Genomic DNA, 23,060 nt, shown 5'->3' on the forward strand with positions numbered 1-23,060 from the left:
GGAGTTTTTCCGTGCCGTCGTCTTTCTCGTGTGTTTTCAGTTCGTGAAAGTTAACTTTGACCTTCTGGTCACCTAAAAATGTCTTATTCAGCTTTTGTACATCCACTCGTACATCTTATATACAGTCTATTTGGAAGTGGCAAATGATGATTGATATGTCTGCTTGATAAATGATTGAAATGATCACTTATCAGATACGTTTTCTGACAGAAATATTTGGATCTTTTTTTAGCCTTGAATTCACCTCGCATTGCTGTAACATTAGTTTAACTTTATATAGGCAGTAACAATTCTTTCTTTTTATTATCGATTAATTTGCTGATAATTTCTTTCGATTAATCATTTAGTCCGATGTAATCCTAAAAGCCAAAGCTGACATCTTGAAGTGTCTTGATTTGTTGGACTAACAGCCTAAAATTATACAAAACAAAGGAAAGCAGAAAATCTTCTCAATTTAAATTAAATGTTTGACCTTTTTGCTTGATTAAATTGCCTCAAAATCGTTGCAGAATATTTTTTTTGCCAACGGACTAATTCATTAATTGAGTAATCGTTTCTGTTCTACACACTAGTTGTTTAGTTGAGTTAAATGTCCTCATGTAGCTGGCTGGGAGACGTGTTGGGCTTTAGTTCACTGCAGTGAATGTTTTCAATATTTCTAAATTTGAATTATCTGCTAATTGAATCCTTGTTTCTTGTCCATCATCACTGGTGCTGAGGTTGTTTTCTCAGATATGAGGTTCAGGTCGTAACGTGTTGAATAAAATCAGCAAGGTGTGTGTGTGTGTGGGTGTGTTTGAGAGTCTTTTCATGTTTGACTCTACCTACACTTCAGCTCCCCACTGAGACCTTCGACCTTCTTTTACCTCCAGCACTCTTGTTCTCTTCTCAGTCCGTCTTTCCACCTCCCTTCCCTTTCTTTCCTCTAATCCATGCTCTCACTTTCTTCCCCTCCAAAGGTTCCACTGTTTACATAATCAAAGCGATTTCCTCCGAGAGGTCTTCTCTCTCGATCTCCTAATCCCTTCCCCTCTCAGTCATTCCTTCTCTCACATCCTCTCCTGACCTCCCCCACTGTTTCTCTCTTCTCCTCTGTGTTCCCCCAATCTGACTCATTCCTTTGGGTCTATTTTTATCTCTCTCTCCCCCTCTCTCTCTCTTTCTCTCCCCCTGGTCCCCTACATGTAATCACTACACTGTTGATGAACATTATGATTGAATGTCGACAAAAAGCAGAGCGCAGGGGAGAAGCTGAAAGTCGGACGCAGCACGGAGGACATACAGTTTCATTTTCTTTCGCTCCTTTTTCCTCATTTCCATCCTCCCTTTTCTTCTGTGAGGGGCTTCGTCACACCTGAGCGTCGCTCCTCGCTCTCTGGTTAGACTCACTGTTTCATCATGCGTCTGTCTTAGTGACTGTCTGCCGAGCTGGTCTGGGATGTTACATGCCTCTGTGCATGCATGTGAGTGTGGGAGTAAGTGTGTAGGTGAGCATTATGGATGGGCTTTGGCGAAAACTTTGCTCACTTATGTGTGTGTAAGAATTATACAATATAATATCACTAAGAATCATGTTAAGATATTGTTTGTAGAGTTTAAAATGTTTTGCCTGGAGGAGAAAGACCGGATACATCTGTAAAGACAGCTACGTAAATACAAAAAAATGAAGATGTCTGCTGCATTTTGCCGCCAGTCATTTTATCGAACTTGAAAAAAAAATTGACATAAATGTAACAACATATTATTTTGTTTGTGTGTAAATGCTGTGATGATACCAGCAATTGTTTACACAGAAAACAAGGTTATAATGAGTGCTTCAGAGTCACTTTGCTGTCCATTCCATCTACTGGATTTTCTTAAAACATTCTGCTAATGAACCTTGTGCTATTAGAAGCTCGATCAGTCTGCTCACTTCACAGCTGCCTGTTCAATTATTTACAATGAATAGTTTCAAAATGTTCATTATTTTTCATTGCCTGAAGTGTAGCGCACTCTTTCTCTCCTTTTGCCTCTTAGCATCACAAGGTTAATACTGTAGCTTTGAGTTATTACAGCCCAAACAGTCACAATGTTGAAAAGTCAGAAATATTATGTAGTCAGTGTCGGCTACATCTCGGCAGGACCAACTCAATTCTAAAATATTCGTCACGATTCCTCTAATATGAAACGTGTTTTTCCTGTCTCCTGCTACAGTCAGAATAGTGGAAGTTTTCACAGTATTTTTTTATATGGAATATTTTGCTGATATTCCTCATCGCAGACAGACACATCTCGTGTTATCAGCTGAGTATCTTCTTCATAAATAGCGTTAATAGCCTTTATTGCCATATTGCAACATATTGTGCAGCACTCGTACGGCTGTTTGTTAGTACACAAAGAAAAATATGAACATCACATGTGGTTTTCTTCAAAGTATGGCACCAGGCTTTAAAATTACCATCATTTTCATACATTGACAAACAGCAATGTCCTGTAGTTCCTTGTAAACACAACAGAAGTGTAATGCAACCTTGAATGAAAGAGCCTCCCCTCTCCACATCTAACCACTACTGTCACTCCTCCCAGGACCCGTTTGATGCAGAGCTTCAAAGAGTCCCATTCCCATGAGTCCTTGCTGTCTCCCAGCAGCGCCGCCGAGGCGCTGGACCTCGCTCTGGACGAGGACGCCATCATCAAACCTGTCCACTCGAGCATCCTGGGACAAGAGTACTGCTTTGAGGTGAGAACTGAGGTGCACGGTGTGGACTAACAACAACACGCTCACGCACACAACGTGCAGTGTACAGTACAGTAAATATCACCAAAGAAATGTTGTTCCATCCTGACAAGTGATAGTGATGTGACGGAGACTTTGATTTGAAAGTGTTGTTTTTTTTTCCACATGTGAGGAATGAAAGGAACAAGGACACTGAAAGGACCCTTTTCCCTACATAACTTGCTGCAAGAGTGTCAGCTTTTTTTCCCCCCACCATCTCTCCATTAGCGGAACACGACAGAGGTTGAGAGTGAATACAAGACATTGTTTTGGCGCCTTAGTTGCAGTCTCCATAGTAACTAATGGCTGTGGTTGTTGAATTTACCGTTGGCTATAACCTCAGGTGACTACGGCATCGGGAACCAAGTGCTTTGCGTGTCGCTCAGCTGCAGAGAGAGACAAATGGATCGAGAACCTGCAGAGAGCTGTCAAGCCCAACAAGGTGAGGGGAGAGAAAGGGATGCGGTAGAGGTAGAAAAAAAACAAAAAACGGATGATCCCTCTGTCTGTGTGTCTCTCTCTCTCCTCCCCGTCTCCCGTTGTTGTCTGTTTTCAATAAGAGCGCACCGCTTCATTTCTCTGTGTGAACTCCATTTTCGTGTCTGTGTGTGTCTGTGTTGAACAATTTTAGTCGCCTCTCCACGCAAACGTATTAAAGCTGCACAAGGTGATGTTGCAGGGCGGAGGGTCCAAATTGCTGCTGTTTGAGAAACTTCTATCTAACTATCCACAAATCAGGTAATGTGATGTCATTAAATTGCACACAGAGGGCTCATGTTTAACCAGCCCATCGTGTCTGTGAGACTTGATGCTAAAGGATCCGGAAGAGGGGAAAGATTGAATACTGATGAGTCCGGGTCAGTGAATGGGCCTCATGCAAGAACCACTTGAATGAACAGATTGGTTCTTAAGTGCCTTATACGGGTAATTTAAAAGATTTATGGCGTTCACCAATTTTCTCGCGCTTTGAATTTTTTAAAGGCCTTAACACAGAGGGGGCTTTTTTTCTTGCACGTCAACACATTTTATTTTACACAGAAGCCTAATAATAAGGAACAGGGTCGTTTTTGTCTTTTTTTGCTTTTGCACCGCGAATAAAGGCATCAACCAATCATGTTGTGAGTGGAGATATCTCCACTTAAAGCTTCCACTTTAAGTACAACATCACAACATCACGGAGCTTTCATAGTCCGAACAAGCCCACAGGAAGATCACCTGGTTTTGAACAAAAAATGTTGTTAGTGGGTAGACGGTAGGATTTCAATTTCTGGGTCCGTCCCGCTATGCTGTGAGGCCTAAAAAAACTTTTTCCCTTCGACTTTAATTGGAAAAGAGACATCTTTAAATTATCAGCAAATTTTTTTTTTTAGGTAAAGAAACTTCCCAGTGTGAACGCTAGCCCTTCTTTTAATCAATAAAAATAGCCGAATCTAGAGGTATTTTCCTTCCTCCGTTCATGTGAATGAGCACGAGAATGAGGGCTGTGAGGCGGGGATAAAGGAAACGCTAGTTTGCTTTTTTTATCGGCCCATGGTTGTGGAAGATTGGTATAAGATCTGGGTATTTTAGAAACATTTGGAATTCTAGACTCAGAACCTTTTTAGCTTCATGCGCCCCTCTTCCGCTGTATCTAGATTTCTCTTTATACATCCATGAGTCCAAACCAAGAAGGCACACTTTATCACCCCTCTCAACCTACACAAAGGCAGCACAAACCAGATCCACTCCTTCAGTTCTTACCTTTCACAATAAAAGCCCTAGACATTTCCACTGCCTAACTGTTAACTGGGGGGAGCTCAAATTCTCTCAAAACATTTTGCTAAAATAAAATATCTCACAGTAGCTTAAGCTAATCAACAGTTTACCTCACACAGACTGTCAGACGCTGTAGTGGGTTAAAGGATCCCACTATAGTTGGTCCTCTACCTTTGCACATTTTTGAACCTTTCATTGAAAAGGTGTTACAACTGTTGAAAATTCAAATCGCTGCCAGTATAAATAGTTTTAATGCAAAATATTCACAGACCGTATTACACATTTTTGTGTCACTTATTCGTCACGCCGTTACTAGTTGTGTAACGGCCTTAAGTGTGGTCCAGACCTGTCGTATGAGTCTTGTACAGATGCCTTTGACCTTAACTTGAATTAATTTGGTGTTTAAATGTGATTCTTAAGTAACGAGTCCGAGACAAATGTATATTATTATTATTTGAGGGTTGAGGGTTTTAAAGTTGTACGATTTTTCAGCACAGCACCTTACATAGAGTCCTCTCACTTGGACAGCCTCAGGGTTGTACTGCAGGTTGCTGTCATGATCTTCTGTTGCACCTGACAGTGAAACATCACCTACTGCTATAATGTTATTCCGTCTAATATCTCCATGACTGTCGTGTCCCGGTGACCTCCTCTCGTTTTAGTCATGGATGTAAGATTTACTAACACGAACGTTTGTGAAATGAGGGATTTACAACAAAGAGAGTTCGGTGAATCCGACTTGGATCATTCTGACCAACAAACCTCACAGGAAAACAAAGGAGCGGTTAGGGATGAGAACAAGAAAATGTCCTTGCATGCGGCCCAATGTCTGTATGTTCATCATACATGACACCAGATTACAGTTAATTATTGCAGATGGGATGCAGCTCTTCTGTATGATTCAAGCAGATATGATCCATGTGTATTTCCACATAAAACAATCTTTCCTAGTGCAGCTTTAAGGTACTGTGGTCGTATTTCCATCCTCATAGCTTAAAAAATCTATAAATCTCAGTCCGTCATATCGGCTCAAAAACCAATATCCTAATTTTCACCCAGATTTCATAGTTCTGCAAAATTGTCCCATATTTCCCCTCGCTGTTATTAAAGAAAGTGAACAGGCATGCGATACATGCAGCTTTGATGGCAACCAGGGACTAAGAGTTATTAAGCCAGGCTGAGATGAAACATTGCCCGAGCTGAATGCCTCGTCCAGATGCTCAGGCCGCGGGGTTCCTGGCTGAGTCATGGAGCTCCAAGGACTCCACACGGGGGCTCTCTCCAAACTCGTCCCCCTATTACCCCGAAACAACACGCACCGTGCATCGCAGACCAGATGCAACGACAGAGATAAGACCCACTACAGAGACAAAGATAATCATTATGCTTCTTAACTTTCTGGAGCCTTTTAATTCCCTCTTTGAGGTTCGGTTGTTTGCTTGTTTTAAAAAGGAGAGCAGCCACTTTCAACCTGCTTTCATGTTTTTACTAGTTTTTCTGGTAGTGAAATCGAGATCTGAGTGTAACTAGGAAAGATGTAACACGATATCAAGGTGGAGCACTCGAGCCCATGCTGGTGCTGCTGCACTGTATGTGCACTTGCAAACTGAGCCACCAGATGCCTAGCGCATTCAAACTCAGACGGTTGAAATTAATTATGCCTCGTGTTTGGTGCCGGTTATCAAAGAGCATACAAATGGGGAACTTAAGAGCCGTGAATCTAGCTGGTGCTCGCATATTGACTCGTCTAAATTAGGACTTAAATGGTCTGAAGCAAACAGGGGCCAACAACAATGGCATTTGGGCCCAACTGAAATGAGTCGGCCCCCCCCTGTTTGGTGAAACATCACTCTAAACACGGCACTCTGTCCTCCCATGGGGGATGTCAAATATAGCTTGGGCTTTGTCATCATGATTAGGAAGTGTAGCTGTCTACAGAAACATTACCACCATTGTTTGTCCCTCGTCTTTGCAGCACACCTGCATTGTGTCATTTGTGTCGTTCTACGTTGAAGTGGATTCCTTTTTTTCAGCCAGTGAAACCACTCACCTGCTGTTCTTCACATCTTTTTGTTATCTGTCTTTTTCTGTGTACCTGTCTCACTGACGTCTGTTTCTGTATTTAAGTCCAGAGTTGAGATCACTTTATAAAGTACATCCTGCTATCCCCAGTAGCACAACCGCCATGTCACCAGCTATTTCTTTGTCATTTCCTCCTGCAGGCTGACCAGCTGTCGCCTTTTATTCTCACACACACACACACACACACACACACACACACACACACACACACACACACACACACTGTCTCGGTTTCCATATCTCAGAACTTTTTTTCTTTGCTGTCTGCCATGCTTTTCCCCATCTTCCCCTGTACAGCGTTTTTATGACAGTAGATGCACTTGACCTTATTTGACCTGATTCCATGTCCACGCAGGACAACAGCCGGAGGGTGGACAATGTGCTCAAACTGTGGATCATCGAGGCCCGCGAGCTTCCAGCCAAGAAACGCTACTACTGCGAGCTCTGCCTGGACGACATGCTGTACGCACGCACCACCAGCAAGCCCCGCACCGACACCGTTTTCTGGGGCGAGCACTTCGAATTCAACAACCTGCCTGCTGTCCGCAACCTACGCCTTCATCTATACAAGGAGACGGACAAGAAGAGACGCAAGGTGACAAAGAGATCTGTAGGGTAACATGGCGGTCTGATAGAGGCTAGTTTGACAGGACCACTGTGGTAATATTTGGTTGATTTTAGCCTTTTGTTGCTTAAAGATGTGCTATGATTTTATAAAACGAAAAAAGATTCAATCACTCAAATATACCAAAAAAAGGATTTCTCAAGTTGCTATACTCGTACTGATGAACCGACAGCGTGATACATTTTGATCATTGTTTAGCTGTCCGTCCCTCTTCTCAAAGCGTTGTTCTCTGCCACAGCATGGCAGCTGTTTTCAGCGAGGACAAAACAACCCACTTTACTGTACTTTCTCAGCACCAGACAGCAGACAGACACAGTTGGCGACTAACTGGTGAAGCATTTAGCAGCTAAGGAGCCAGATATTTCCCTCAGGAGCTGCCAGGGACCAAAAACAATGTTAAAACGAGAGAGGATATTGGAGTTACATTACTCAGGTGTTTTAAATGAATGATAGTGTTGATCCCTAACTGCTGGGTGTGTAAATAAGAAACAACAATTTTCTAACAATTAAGGTTTGAGATGATGATGATCCTGAAAGTTCATTTTGAACTTAAAAGTTAGTTAAAAATCTTCATCACCCCCCTTTCTCCAACATTTTTACAACAGAAATAAGCAATTTGGCTTCTTAGAGCATTGGTTCAACAAAAACAAAAAAGATGAGAAAATAACAAACTGTCAGAAGGTACAATTATGCAAAGTAGCTGCTTTTTCATTCAGTGGCTTTATGATAAAATAGCCAACAGCAAAATGGGGTCTTGTCTGCGGTGGCTTTGCTTTTTGTCATTTGCGTTAATGGCGTCGGAGGGAAACGGGAGAGTCTTCAAACTGCAGCGAGTCTGTTCACAAACAGAGCAGAGGCTCGAAGAGAAAGACAATCCAGAAACATTCTTAATTAATGATGTAATCTTTGAGTCATTGCTATGGATCACCAACCCTACCAGCCCCCTGTGGATACACAGCATTATGGCCATTTTGTGCCGTTAGGCAGTAAAAATATTGTTTTTTTTTCCCTTTTGGATTTGTCACTTGAAGAAACAATATTTTTTTAAGCAAGACAAAACAATAGTGAGTCACAAATCCGATCATTTCTTTTCTAATTTAGGACAAGAGTAGCACCATCATAGCAAATTCATTTCTATCTTCAAACGACTCTCCGGGATCCGATGTTAGTTGCTCCTCGTCATTTATTCAGCGCTGATTCTTTTTTGACATTTCAGATTTATTTATATAAAACTTTTCATCGACACATGCTTATCTCGACTAATATCTACTTTTTTTTCTCTCTCTCTCTCTAAGGAAAAGAGCACATACTTAGGGCTTGTGAGCATCCCCATCTCAAGCATCACCGGACGTCAGTTTGTGGAGCAGTGGTACCCGGTCATCCAGCCCAGCGTCCTCACTAAGGGAGCTGGTGCCGGAGGGGGGAAGATAATCAACGCATCCCTACGCCTCAAATCCCGCTTCCAGACCATGAACATCCTGCCCATGGAGCTGTACAAGGAGTTTGCAGAGTACGTCACCAATAACTACCGCACCCTGTGTGCTGTGCTGGAGCCCGTGCTGAGTGTCAAGAGCAAAGAGGAAGTGGCCTGTGCATTGGTGCATATACTGCAGAGCACTGGGAAAGCTAAGGTAGGAACAACTCTAAGTGACTTATCAGTGTGTGAAAATGATATAAAACAAACCTTTTTTCAGTCCTTTTTTTCCATTTCTTCTGTAAACATGTTGTATAATAAAGAACAATCATTGCTTTCCTCTCTTTCTCCAGGACTTCCTGTCAGACATGGCGATGTGCGAGGTGGACAGATTCATCGACCGAGAACACCTTATATTCAGAGAGAACACTCTGGCCACCAAAGCCATAGAAGAGTACCTCAAACTGATCGGACATAAGTACCTCAAGGATGCGATAGGTGAGCAGTGGGTCACTTGATGTTTGAGTTTGTGACTGTACGAATTTAAGCATATATTTAATATTCAGGAGATTAACCTTTGGATGTGTTGGAATGACAAGACTTTTAATTAAAGGAAAATTCCTGCTAGATTAGATCCTGTTTCCTACTTTCTCTCAGTCTGCCTCCATGTTTGGTTTTGTGGGAGGATCTTATTATTTAAAACGTTCCACCTTACCCAGAGTCCAACTTGAGTTGAGTTTGATGATATTTTACGTGATAAGCCAAGTACAGTTGTGTCTGATGTCTGCTGGATCAAGATGCAGCTCTTCTCAAAAGAAGAGTAACACACAGCTTCCCTAAAGGAAGATCATTAATGGCATTAATGAATGTTTTCAGTACATACAAAAGCAATTACATTGTCGTTTGGAATTACTGGCGCTACATTGACGTATTCAACCACCATTAGTCTGGATACTTGTAAACAGGAAGAGGAATTTTGTGGTTAAATTGAAATGATTTAGAAAAATATATAAAATACACTTTGTATACAGACAGTGCAGCTCAAAGTGCTTTACATCAAATTGTATGTATTTCAAAACAAATCAATTAAAATGTGGGAAAGAAACTTTCAAATGTAAAAGATTAAAACTTTAGAAGAGACAGGAAGCCAATGTAAAGATGCTAAGATGGGTGTCATGTGCACTCTTTAACTTGTATTTGTTAAATCGCTGGCAATTGTGTAAACTGTTCACTGATTTTCATCGTTAATCCTGTTAAAAGATCCAGATGAGAGAACACCAACCCACAATCAATTTCTTTCAGGATGAGCAAAATATGGTCTGATTTTTAAAACATATCTCAGGTGGAAAAATGCAGTCGTAGCTTTTCTTTTCAATATGCTTACTAAGGTTTAAATCATTCACTATAACTGCAACATGTCTTGTAACAACACTGCATTTGATGTGTTGAATTCTCTGCTTTCAACTTTCCCATAATGGATTTCTTTTTGTACCGTTGGTTGCTGTTGTTGCCGCTGCTGCTTTTAACGAAACTGAACTGATCTTGATGATAGGTTCTACCATTTTGCTGTTACTAATGAAATGCCATTTGTAGGGGAGTTCATAAGGGCCTTGTATGAGTCAGAGGAAAATTGCGAAGTGGACCCCATGAGAACACCACCCTCTGTGCTCCCAGACCACCAAGCCAATCTCCGAATGTGCTGTGAACTAGCACTCTGCAAGATCGTTAACTCCCATTGGTGAGTAGTCATGCAGTGCTTCATTTTGCGCGTGTATTCCTCTCCGCTATTTAAAAGATGCACGGTACTTCAGTTTCTTTCACGGGGAACTGAAGGAACTATGAATGTCCAGCTTGTTTCCGACCCTGACGTGTAGTGTATGTCCCCTTCGCAGTGTTTTCCCTCGAGAGCTAAAGGAAGTTTTTGCCTCCTGGAGAGTGCGCTGCGCTGAGAGAGGTCGAGAAGACATCGCCGACCGTCTCATCAGTGGCTCCCTCTTCCTGCGCTTCCTGTGTCCTGCCATCATGTCCCCGTCGCTCTTCAACCTCACCCAGGAGTATCCCGATGAGCAGACGTCACGCACGCTCACCCTCATCGCTAAAGTAGTGCAAAACCTGGCTAACTTCTCCAAGTCAGTTTTATTTCATTTTACTTACAGCCTTCACACATGCTTAAACAGTAGGCAGTCAATCAAAACCCATAATCAATCAATTATACAAATATAGAAGCAACCAATCTTTTCTTTGAGTACAGCAAAGTTGACATACACAAACTAATATTTGACATTATATTATGTTCAGTCTTCTTTCCCTGCATTGCCTAAAATGCTTATAATAATGATATCTTGGTATACAACAACATAAGTTTAGTTTACCTGCATTCAAAACTATATTTAGATCAAAATAAGAATAAGAACTATAAGGCACAAGCTGAATTGAGACAATAGACACAATAGTAAATGACATCAGTGTCATCTGCATATACAGAACTTAAACATGTGGATCATTAGTACCCAGCTATATTGATAACAATGATGAATATTAGTGGTCTGAGGACTGAACACTTACGCCTCCAGACAGTTTTTCCCTTTCAATCCAAACTCATGAAAAGTAGCAAGTTTATTCTCTTTTTAAAATAAAAACATCATACCGTACATTCATTTCCATTATGACGCTATTTTGACAATGAGTGAATAATGTTCCATAATTTCCCATCACGATGTGCTAGAAACGTCAAAATGCTCCATGTTTTTAAGTTGTTTTGACCACAAACTTGACTCATAATCACATTATAAGTGATGTGATAAAGGTATCATGTGCAACTTTCATTTTTAACAGACACATTTGTTTACATTCATAGATTGTTTATACCACAATGTTTCAACAGAACCTCAGTCTAAGAGTTATCTTAAATTGTGACTCCAGTTGACATTTCATTTTCCCGTCATACGTTGCTCACTTGTTTTTCTATGTTTTCTCGTCACTTTTCCTTCTCTTCTCACCGGCTTATCTCCACACTGGCCTTTCCTTCCTTTCCCATCTGCAGGTTTGGCAATAAAGAGGATTACATGTGTTTCATGAATGAGTTTTTAGAGATGGAGTGGGGCTCCATGCAGCAGTTCCTGTACGAGATCTCAAACATTGACAGTGTCAGCAATGCGGGCGGTTTCGAGGGATACATCGACCTGGGCAGGGAGCTGTCCATACTCCACAGTCTCCTCTGGGAGGTCATCTCTCAGCTCAGCAAGGTAAACCCAAACATGACACATCGTCTCTGCCATTATAAACTAAAACGTTTACACTCATTCTTTCCAAAATAATTATCTATCGTTCTTATTTGTTAATGTTGCTGTATTTTGAATCACCTTGCCATACAGGATCACCTACATTGTGGTCTCATGTAAAGGGAAATAAACAATAGCGACACATAACATTATAATAAAGTCCAGTATAAAACTAGTTATGGCTTAAAGTACATTACTTTTCTGTGGATCTTTCTGACAACAAAAGTCATATTTTTTTCAGAGCTGTTGTATTGAATAGCATTATATTATACACCTCAAATTTCTTGCTAAATGAGTAATTATTATTATTAGGCTTGAGTTGTCATTTACTTAGGTGGAGATGGATATGTGTCATTTTAATGAACTCTCGTAAGATAACTCAAAAATCAATTATTTTTTGAATTCCGCAGCAAAACTCAGCAAAACTGGTTTTCTTTGAACCACAGGATGCCATCATCAAACTGGGTCCTTTGCCTCGCCTCCTGAATGACATCAGTATGGCCTTGCGTAACCCACACCTCCAGAGGCAGCCCAGCCATCAGACAGACAGGGTGCCGGAGAGGCAGACAGACAGGCTGCTGTCACGGCCGAGCTTCAACAGGGGAATCTCGTCCGAGTTCCAAAATCTCATGATGAGGGATCTCAATAGGTAGGCCATGTTAAGCTCTAAACAGTATAAGTGTATTGTCAAATTCTTTGATCTGTTGGTATTGTACAAGATGAAGGAAACCAGTAAATATTCAAATTGCTCTATTGTAGATCGACTAGTCGATTATCGACCCGCTCTAATTACTTCGCAGTCTCTATCTTCAGCTATTGTTGGCCTTACTCACTGCTGTCCTCCAGCTCTATAGATATCACTCGCTTGCCTTCCCCCACCTCCACCGGAGGGGTCATGCCATCCCGCTCCCAGATGAATTTTCAGGACCGTGACCAACTGCAGCGAGCGTCCTCCAAAGACATGTTTTACGTATCGCGCCCTCCCTTGGCCCGATCCAGCCCGGCCTACTGCACAAGCAGCTCGGACATCACAGAACCAGACCCTAAGGTGAGTTTTACAACACTGACTTGGGGAATCATCATCCCATCCACTAGGTCTGTCTTTACCAAAGTGAGGTTAGTAATACATGCATGTTCGCCATACGTAATAGAATCTGCCACGGTGTGACCGAGGCTGTAGTTTATCATGACATCTGCTTTTTTTCCACTGATTCACCACGCAACTCATCCTAGCGGTATTTCCTGGGAAATACTTTGAGGCATTCCGATATCCAGGCCTCGCGGTAAAAACACCCGCACCACCCTCACCCATATCATCCGTGGCCCCGTAACATACATAATATCAGGGGGCGCAATAGCCTCTCACATCCCTTATTACTTAGCTACTCAGTGTCAATAAAAGCGTATCTATGATGGACCTCCAGGATTCCCGAATGAACAGCGTGTCTAACCTGCAGTCGGTGGACATGCTCAACTCCTCCCAGGCCTCCATCGCCGGCATGGGCAGCTTCGGAGGGCTGAGCAGCGGAGGCGGTGGCGGCCTGGGGTCGGGCCTGAGCAGCCAGCTGCGGGCCGGTGGGAGGTTGTCAGCTGGCTCTGGCGGCTCCAGCATGTCCGGCGGCCTTCGGCTGAGCCAGCTGAGCCAGATGGGCAACACCACCGACTCGCTATCCCAGCAGCAGCAACAGCAGGCCGCCGCCATGCGCTACCCGCTTTCCTTCCAGAATCCCCTCTTTCATCTGGCGACTGCTGATGGGCCTCAACAGCAACAGCTCCATCACCAGCACAGCCGGGCCCAGCCTCCAGCACCGCTGCTCCTGGCCCCAGAGCCTGATCCCTCTCACCCGACCTACATGCCACAGTTCGCCCACGGGGGGTTCTCTCGCAGTGAGGACCTGTCCACCCTCAGGACCAGGGACGGTCACCTGGGCCAACCCAGCATCATCCACTCTCACAGCTACAGTGACGACTACAGCAGGGCTGAATATGGACGCAGGCAGATGTCCATGCAGGTGCAGGTACATGCATGTTCATTGTGCTCGTCTTAAAGCCACTTTGTGTCGACTTTTATGTCTCTTTTAAATTATTCTGAACGCTTGAAGCCTTTTCTTTGTCTGTTGTGATAGTAAACTGAATCTCATTGGGTGTCAGGCTCTTGGTCAGATAAAATGAACAAAAAAAGATTGAAAGTTGTGATCTACATCTTTTTAGTTTTTATCCAACATTTTATAGATCCCCAAAAAATTATTTAAAAAAATGATTGAGATACTAACACAGGGCTTTTTTCAATCTGACTAACCTCCAAGTTAAAAGTAGCACCATCTTCCCCAAAACGAACTGAAACAACAAGGAAAATGCTGAGTAATTATTTACTATTTTTCTTCCTTAGGATAACCTCCAACAGCAACAACAAATGATGGGCCTGACCTCGCAGACGGGAACCTCCCACTCCTCCCTGGCCACCACGCCCCCCACCACAGTCCAACCCGTGCGCCAGAGTTCAGTTGCCCCGCCTCCCTCCCAGCGCGTCAAGTCCCAGACGTCCCATCAGCTGTCCGTCAGTGCGGCTGCTGCACCGGCTGCTCTAGCTAAAACGCGACCGCCGAGCGGGAATCTCCTCCATTCGCCGGAGTCCGGCTACGGCGGCAGGCAGCACGGGTCCCGGCAGCTGTCGGTCAAAGACAACACTGCCCCGGGCCTGCCCCACCAGCAGAGCTCTGTCAGGGAAAGCCAGAGTCCACAGGGAACCACCAGCCAGGGCACTCAACAGTCACCACAGCAACAGTCTCAGCAACAGCAGCAGCACCTGCTCAAACCCACCATGAGCAAACAGGTAACATCTGCACGCTCATTTTATTCTCTATATTCTTCTCTTTTCTATCAGTACCTGTGCTCGTGACTGTTTCTCAACAATGTGTGCAAGATATCAGTTACTGTATTTGACTTTTAGAACGGCACTAACATTGTCAGGAATGAGGTCTTGAGTCCCGCCAGGGTCCAGCTCAAAACGTTTGAACTCTGAGGCACTCTGCATAAAAGCCTGCCCTTATGAAAGCGACTCTCATCCACTTAAGAACTCATGTTCCCGTATTCAGTGTGCTGGCCTTTCTTCCCAGGGCTCCCAGACTCCATCCACCCTCAATCCTCCAACCCCAGCCAACGAGCGGACAGTGGCCTGGGTCTCCAACATGCCTCATCTGTCGGCTGACGTTGAAAGTTCGCGGATTGACCGTGAAGAGTTCAAACTGAAGGAGTACTCAAAGAGCATGGATGAGTCACGCATGGACAGGGTAGGTGTCACTTTTAAGTTTCAGAAGTGCCCGTCACGTAAAAGGAACATTGAGTCATGTCTAACACTGCCGAGCAGATGGCACTCAGATCTGGTCTTAACACAAGTCCACAGGTCTCAAACAGTGTGGGAAACAACAGCAATCGGCCGAGTGTTCAAATGTGTTTCAGTGTTTGGTATATTCACTGTGCATTTCTTATTTGGAATATTTGGAGGTGTTTTTTTAACTTTTCAGCGTGTCTCTTAAATTCACTTTCAAATCCACTAGCCACTGAGAAATCAAGGCATGCCATCACTTCCCCTGATTTAAACCCTCCTAATATAGCGTTCTCTTCATATCTCTGCCTCAGGTAAAGGAGTATGAGGAGGAGATCAACTCCTTGAAGGACCGTCTGGTGATGTCCCACAAAAAGCTGGAGGAGTACGAGCGGAGGCTCCTCACGCAGGAGCAGCAGACCAATAAGATCCTCCTACAGTACCAGAATCGACTTGACGACAGTGAGAGGAAGCTACGGCTCCAGCAAGTGGAGAAAGACTCCCAAATTAAAGGAATAATTAGCAGGTAAATGGAGGCTGCTGTGGGGATGGAGGGCAAAAGACAGCTCAGACATCATGTGGTCTTTTATAGCGAGGCCACTGGCGGGCCGCATTGACTTTATCTTTGTATATTGTGACGTCTTTGGTGAATAGACTATATGAGTTTTCTTCCAAAATATGTGAAAAAAGTGACATATTCTCTCAGATAACGATTGCTAGCATTAATTAAAATGCATGCTTCTGAGGAGTAAGTGGAAGCAACAAGTCTTTGGTTGAAACACTACAACTTTAGCATATTGGATTCTATTCAACACGAGTGAAACACGGACATGAAGCTGCAATGTTTCTTCCTAAAAATACATATAGTGCATATTGGAATAGAACTCTATTTACAGGGTTTGTTATCTTGCAAAGAATATTGGAGAGTAGGAGGTTGTTTCAGTTTCATTAAGTACTACAGCGCTGGGAGCAAGGCAGGGAAGCTGTACTGTATATTGAAAGCCAAAGCTGCAGACATGTAATGAGTGACAAATTAAATGAGAGCCTAATATCAGGGACAGAGATCTATATCGTCTTCGATAAGCTTGCAGGGCATGTTCCCTCGGCGGTTGGTTCTTTGCAGCTGAGGTAAGCTGGACAAAGGAGTCTTTAGTCGTCCTCTTAGCTCTCGCTGTAGCAAATCTGCCATCATAACATGATTTACTTGTTATTCAAGAGCATCATATTTGGGTGACTGTGGAGAACTCGAGCCGACTCCAAATACTATTGAGCGCTTGTGTGGAATTGTAGTGGTGCAGTTTAAAGTTTTTATCGATCGACCACAAAATGAAGTAGTTGATGGGTAAAGAGTGTAATATTGATCACACAGCTCAGTCGTGTTCAGGCACGGAAACCAAATGTTCGCTGTGTTCCAAGGATTCCTTGAGCATTTGAAGTGTGCCTGCACATTAGTTTTATTTATGTTTTATGGTGAAGAGAGTTCAGATAAAAAGGCTCCGTGAGGAAAAGAGTACAATACTTTCTTGCTCACATCTTATGACAGTCTGTGGTCTGCAACTGAAGAGTGGTTATCTGTGACAGAGAATATTGCCACTTCTAATCCACTCCAGGAAAGAAGACATGGAATGAAGACAGAGACAGTCCTGCTCGTCTTTTATGGGGAAACATCTTTAGCGCCCTAACCTTGTATATAAAACCACCCATCCCATATCCTTGTGCCGCTGCACTTATCATCATCCATATTTATGAAACGCAGCTTTTAAGTGGCTCTCGGGATCACTTCAGATGATTCCACTCTGCTTCATTTTCAATTGACTCTCCCACGAGATTGCACTGTAAAAGCACAAGAGGATTGAAAATTTGATAACTTCAGAAAACATGTCTGCACTTTTTAAAGCAACACATTGTTTTGGACCTTCAGGCACAGGACTATGGAAGACCACGGTTTAAATATTAGCTCTTCCATTTTAAAATCAAGGACTGCTGACGTACTTCTCTACGTGGGGACCGACACCTCTCTCCTTTTTTTTTTCTTCTTCTTACATTCATACGAAGCTATGGTGTAATACGAAGAGGGGAGAAAGTCACAAACAATGATGAAGATTCAAGCATGAAGGCATAATATAGGAAATATGCCACATGATGGAGAAACTTTATCCGAGCACTTAAAGCCAAACCATTGACGATCGCTCCCCTGGAGTATAAGCTTAAAGCGAATACAGTAAATCTTCTGCACACATACAGCAAAGTGTGCAGGGAACTGCTATCTCCGAGGTGTACACTTGTATCCTGTGTGACTTTTATCATCTGGCCACACGAGGATGAATTAAGTAGCAGATCTGGTTGCTTCCAAGTCACTTTTACTCACACGTCACTGAGCCAGACCATTTCATCGAACACATTGCAAGACTTGCGTCGTCTGGATTTTGATTTTTAACGCATGCATGAGCAACGCAAAGAGTGTAGAAAGTGTGGATGGACTCCAAAATCTTAGTGAAATGACAAGTGTAACCACAGACTTATGTGATATGTCATCTTTAATTGACTTTTATGTTGAATTTTCACGTTCAAATACTTTACGTCAATGCAAATTAAAGCTCAGGTTCTGCAAAAAGGAGCGCCAGTGATCCTGAATTCATGGCTCCTACGTAGGCTTGAGAAAATCTCTTTATCTGCAGAACTAAAACACTCAGCGTTGTGTTTCAAGTGACAGAGATTTACTTTGAGAGACGCCTTAATGTTTCTGTGCATTAACTTTACTTTCAGCTCAGAGCAAATCCGATATCGGTCATTAGACCAGATACACTATTTGTTCTTCAACAATCTAATTTAAACCAAAGCCAAATGTTGATTTGTAGGTCATGCTAGGTTAAATCCACTGAAAACACTGAATCCACTTTACCTGTAGCACTTGTATCTATATTTTCTTTAGGCTAATGAACCCATTAGTTGGCTACAGGCTCTAAATTATTATTATTTTTCGTTAAAATATTCTAATGCATTTCATGTTTATTATAAATAGAAAGTATTTATCTTCCCCAAGCTGTTTGCTGTGAACTGAACAACAGATTTACTGTGAGCTTGCAGTTGGGGAAAAAGATCAACGGTCTTAATTGCAGCTGTCATAGTTATAATCTATTTTTAACTATAATCCATAGCATATTAAAGTCTGTGATGCAAGAGCCATAACAATATTTAATATATGAAATATATATGAATTCTATAGAGAGTGAGATTATAACTATTTTAACCTTGCAATAGCTAACTTTTTAGCAGGAGAAGCGCAATAATAGAGACAATATGTCTACATGTGCTGTCTGTGCAAATGCACATGCAGGGTCCTGCTGAGGTATATTGTATGCATCTTGTGTACATAAAGAAACTACGGAAGCCCTAAACGGACATCATTCAAGACATTTTTATTATGCCAGCGATCACAAGAGATCACCAAGTTAATGATGCCGTTATCTCGAGAAAACAAGTTTTGTAATTTCAAGATGACAATGTAATTAACTCGTTATCATGGAAAAACGTCTCTTTCTCTTATTGCTCATGTTTGAGTCAAATCAACCGACACTAAATGCGTTCAAACAGCCCAGATCCAGCTGAAAAGGATGGATTTGGTGAAGTGAGTGGAAGGATTTTTTTTTCCAGCAACAGAAATTCGAAAAATAAAGACATTTCCTTCTCAATTGAAGTGGTATTTTCTTTTAAAATTTCTAAGGGACTCAGATAACATGTTTTACACTGCTTGCACTATAAACTATTTCATCTTATTTTACATGTTAACACCTTATTTTCAATGTACGTGTATCCTTCCGCTAACCTTCACCACCGTCAGATCGATCTGAACAGTTTGAATACATTTGTTCGTTGGATGATATGACCCAAACATTACAAGTGATACGAGGAAACAACCTTTTGTTTTCAAGTGATAATTGCATAATTAACTAGCGATCTCGAGATCACGGCATTCAAAACAAAAGGTTTGACTAATGTCCGATTAAGGCTTCCTTAAGAAACAGTAACTTCCTGCCAAAACCTTTTACCAGGTGCCATCCGCAGTATCTAAAACACAAAGACCTGGAATACTGTAAAGTGCAAAATACCACAGAGACAACATGACAACAATGACAACAATGACAACAATGACGTGACTCTTTGACAACAGTATGTTCTGCAAAGTGTGTTCTTAAGTTCTCAACTTGTTTTTGGCTTATCTGTACGGTGTTTGTGAATTAATCTGCATTTAAAATGAAACGAGTGCAATGGATATTATTTATTAATTAAAGCGAAAAAGATTTCCTTATATCTGTATGATTTTGCTGTAAATGCTTGGTATGCCTTTTGACCCGCAGTCCGTCATTGGTGGTGTCCGGTGACATGGTGATCAGAATAGCTGTTTAAGAAAAGTTAGACAGTACTGTCATTTTTAACTTATGCAGTTACAGTATGATTTAAATATTCTTATTAAAAGGGCCACCATATTATATTCTTTTCCCCTCTGCAGAGATATAGATAATCTTCTGGGGTCAGTATATCCGCCTCTCTTCGGTAGCAAGAATATATTGATATGCTGTTTAGATTGTACTAGGGCAAAACTTGTGTTTAAATCTTGCAAATGAATGCATAGTGGTGATGAGTTTTGGCTTGATGTGTGTGTGATCAATATCGGTCTGATTGGCATGGCTTGTAGCAACAGCCAAGGGTTTATAGTCACCTTTCTGCAGACCTGTGTCAAATAGTTGCAAGTAAGTCTTAGTTTGTTTTAACCAGACGGGCGGGGGTCTGCTGCATGAGCACCACTCACGTGTTGAGAGGTAAGTTTTCCAGGCAAAGAAACGTACTTTATGTTGCATTTGTCGGCAAAGAAAAAGAAAGTATTTGCAGCTGCTGTTTGATCCAGGTCTGTTGTTTCTCTCCATTACATCCTTTTTGACACCTTTGTCTCTTTGCCTTTTTTTCTCTGTAGCAAAATATTCAGACATTGTGACCTCATGTTGGTAGATACACACATTGTTTTGACTACATGTACGACTTGACCTCAAAAAGCACACTACTTGAAGTACAACTGGATATAAAAAGCTTAACTTTTTTTTTTCTTCTAACATATCACCCACATAAATCATTGTCTGCCTCTTGAAGTCATGTCAGAATCTTAATGCTGTATACCCATGTTACATTCCATTGTTTTTTGGGACAGTGCTTATATCTCTGTGTGTGCTTACAGTATGATTGATTCTTTTCTTTTCCTATTCTCTTTTGTAAAAAAATAAATAAAATAAATAAATAAATAAATAACTCTCAACACTGTACATTATTTATGGAATAAAACATCCAAACACTTATGTTTGAAACTTCACCTGTGGATTTTCGTTCTTTATTGTCAAACATGTGCTTCTCTGTGTTCTGAATAAACCGATATGAATGTGCTGTGAATAGCATTCGGTCACACAATAGGACTTGATTGGTGATATATTTACTCTGCATTGAAACATGGTGGCAATTCAATGTCAGCTATTTGATTGGCTCGGTGGCTTAATGAACCCCCGAGTGACAATCTCTCTGGTCATTTTACCCACAGAACTGACATATAGTTTACTCCTTCGTGCATTATTATAAAGGGATACTATTCCAGCAGGCTTATTTCATGTCAACACATTGTTTATTCTGCTGCGTGTAAAACAGACGGGAAGTCGTGAAGGCAACCCAATGAAATCATGCGAAGAGGGGTTCTTTTATTCACACTAACTTTTATTTGGGATTCATCACCACCACAGCAATATTCACAGTTTCGCCAGTTGGCCGTGTGACTGCAAGATACCCCTGTATGACAAATATCCTTCAACGACCCTGTTTGGAGTACTTGGATGATCATGAGAGCTGTGAAAACCTGCATTGTCCGATGGCTCGTGAAAAACTCCATCAGTTGGCTCGTTCATATCTGCGAGCGGAGTCTTTGAAGTGATTAGTCAAAGGATTTTCCACCAGTGCCTTGGTCGGTCCATATTACATAAGACGGGCAATTCCCTGGGGATGATCAGGATCTGCTACTGAACCGTTCACTTCACATAACCGAGCGCGATTGTCCACAGTTGGCCCTAATTACGCTTTGAAACCGCCTTAAATCGAGCAAAAAGGCCTTGATGAATCCCATGGGGGCGAGAAGAAAAAAAAAAAAAAGAGGCTCCACCAAAGATAATTGGCGGTGCCTCAGAAAGCCCGGCTTGGGTTACTGCCGCACAACATTTGCAAGGGCTTAAAAGATTGAGCTGCCTATCAGATTTGGGACTCAGATGTGAGATGCAGGTAACCAGCATTGGTATCACTGTGATGGTGGTGTTGTTGGGCAAGATGTTGGAGATGCAGCTGCTCAACTACTTGTTAAGTATCATCTTGGATTCATAATACTCCCTCTCTTTCTGTCCCCCCCCCCCCCCCCCCCTCCCTTCCCTTCCCTTCCCTCCCCCTCCCCTCTCTCTCTTTCTCTGCTTCAAAGACTCATGGCTGTGGAGGATGAGTTAAGGGGACCACCCGTGATTGAGCCAAAAACCAGGATTTTCCCTGATCAGGTCTGTGAGACTGCTTCCTCTCTCGTCGAGTCCGTTGGATGGCCCGTGCTATCCTCTCTGCTATACCCCCTCTACCTCTCTTTTTTACCTCTCTCCCCAAACCCCTCCCTCCACCCCGTCCCCTGCTACTGTTATTATTTCGTCTGCTGTGTGTCTGCGGTCCCTCTGATTGTCTTGCCCTGTCCCTGACCCGTCCCTGTGTTTGGGTTTTTGACTGCCATCTGTCTGCCAACATACCTGGGAGCTTTGAAGATCAGAGTGTGTTGCTGTTTGCATTCAGCTCAACAAAGCTGTGGAGATGTCTGATTCCAGCTGGGTTTGTGAGCATTTCTCGGTCTGTGGTGATTGTTTCTGTCGAATGATGCTGCTGAGCATGTCCGGGGTTGAAACTCCTTAAACCTGTTTCACACATGATGTAGAACGAGACTTTCGCTCAGGTTATTGAACAGCTGAGCCCCAAACGCTGCGTGGTGATGCTGGTGTTGTTGTGTCTTCCCTCCTCAGCGGTTTTCATTTCATGCTCTCAGCCCGCTCCGTTTCTTATCCTGTCAAAGAGAACTAGCCCACCTCCGAGCATGACTCATGCTTTAAATATAGTGTGTGCGTGTGAACATATATTTTATTATATATATATATATATATATATATATATATGGATATTTGTGTATATATATGCATCTGTGTTTGAGCAACAACGCTAAGAATGGAAGAGGTAATGAGAGCGACTACTCTTGCACAGAGACTTGGACATTCATACAGATCAGTTTCTTTTAATGCTAACCCAGACACTCTCGTATTCAGACTGAAATAATGCTTTTTTCTCTTGATGGTTGTCACCAGCAATGGTAGAGGAAGTAGTCAGTTATTTGACTACAGTAAAAGTAGCAGTACCACAGGGTAGAAAAACAAGTTACTAAACTATAGCTCATGTCAAGCTATGAGCATCAATATGTATTTAAAGTATCAAAAGTAAAAGTACTCATGCAGAATGGCCCATTTGAAAATAATCTATACAATATTATTGGAGTAAATTCGGCTGTAGGATGAGATTTTCGCACATGAGATAAAACTATGACTATAATAATCTATATCTCAATCTATCTATCTGAATACTTTCTACGTTAAATGTTACGTTATCTAAAAGAGGTGACAGTCATTTGTCATTAAGGGATGGTTATAGGAACATACAGGGTTTGTCCCTAACTGGGACCACGTGTGGGGATTTCTCATAAATCTATTGATGTGACTTCC

At 42.2% G+C, this 23,060-nt stretch overlaps 1 protein-coding gene across 1 annotated transcript in view; it reads left to right on the forward strand.

The window, feature by feature from the left end:
* Nucleotides 1-23,060, forward strand: part of syngap1b (synaptic Ras GTPase activating protein 1b) — a 90,493-nt gene that overhangs the window by 56,877 nt on the left and 10,556 nt on the right. Inside the window, exons 5-19 of the mRNA XM_076106848.1 lie at nt 2,566-2,719; nt 3,099-3,197; nt 6,948-7,187; nt 8,513-8,848; nt 8,985-9,129; nt 10,225-10,369; nt 10,524-10,760; nt 11,675-11,876; nt 12,359-12,561; nt 12,759-12,960; nt 13,337-13,930; nt 14,302-14,745; nt 15,029-15,202; nt 15,552-15,763; nt 21,737-21,809. Of these exons, the coding sequence (XP_075962963.1) occupies nt 2,566-2,719; nt 3,099-3,197; nt 6,948-7,187; nt 8,513-8,848; nt 8,985-9,129; nt 10,225-10,369; nt 10,524-10,760; nt 11,675-11,876; nt 12,359-12,561; nt 12,759-12,960; nt 13,337-13,930; nt 14,302-14,745; nt 15,029-15,202; nt 15,552-15,763; nt 21,737-21,809 (3,460 nt within the window). The remainder of the gene's footprint in view (nt 1-2,565; nt 2,720-3,098; nt 3,198-6,947; nt 7,188-8,512; nt 8,849-8,984; nt 9,130-10,224; nt 10,370-10,523; nt 10,761-11,674; nt 11,877-12,358; nt 12,562-12,758; nt 12,961-13,336; nt 13,931-14,301; nt 14,746-15,028; nt 15,203-15,551; nt 15,764-21,736; nt 21,810-23,060) is intronic.

Source organism: Anarhichas minor, unplaced genomic scaffold, assembly GCF_050575085.1.
Source record: "Anarhichas minor isolate MPS153535 unplaced genomic scaffold, ASM5057508v1 ptg000035l, whole genome shotgun sequence".
NCBI lineage: Eukaryota > Metazoa > Chordata > Actinopteri > Perciformes > Anarhichadidae > Anarhichas > Anarhichas minor.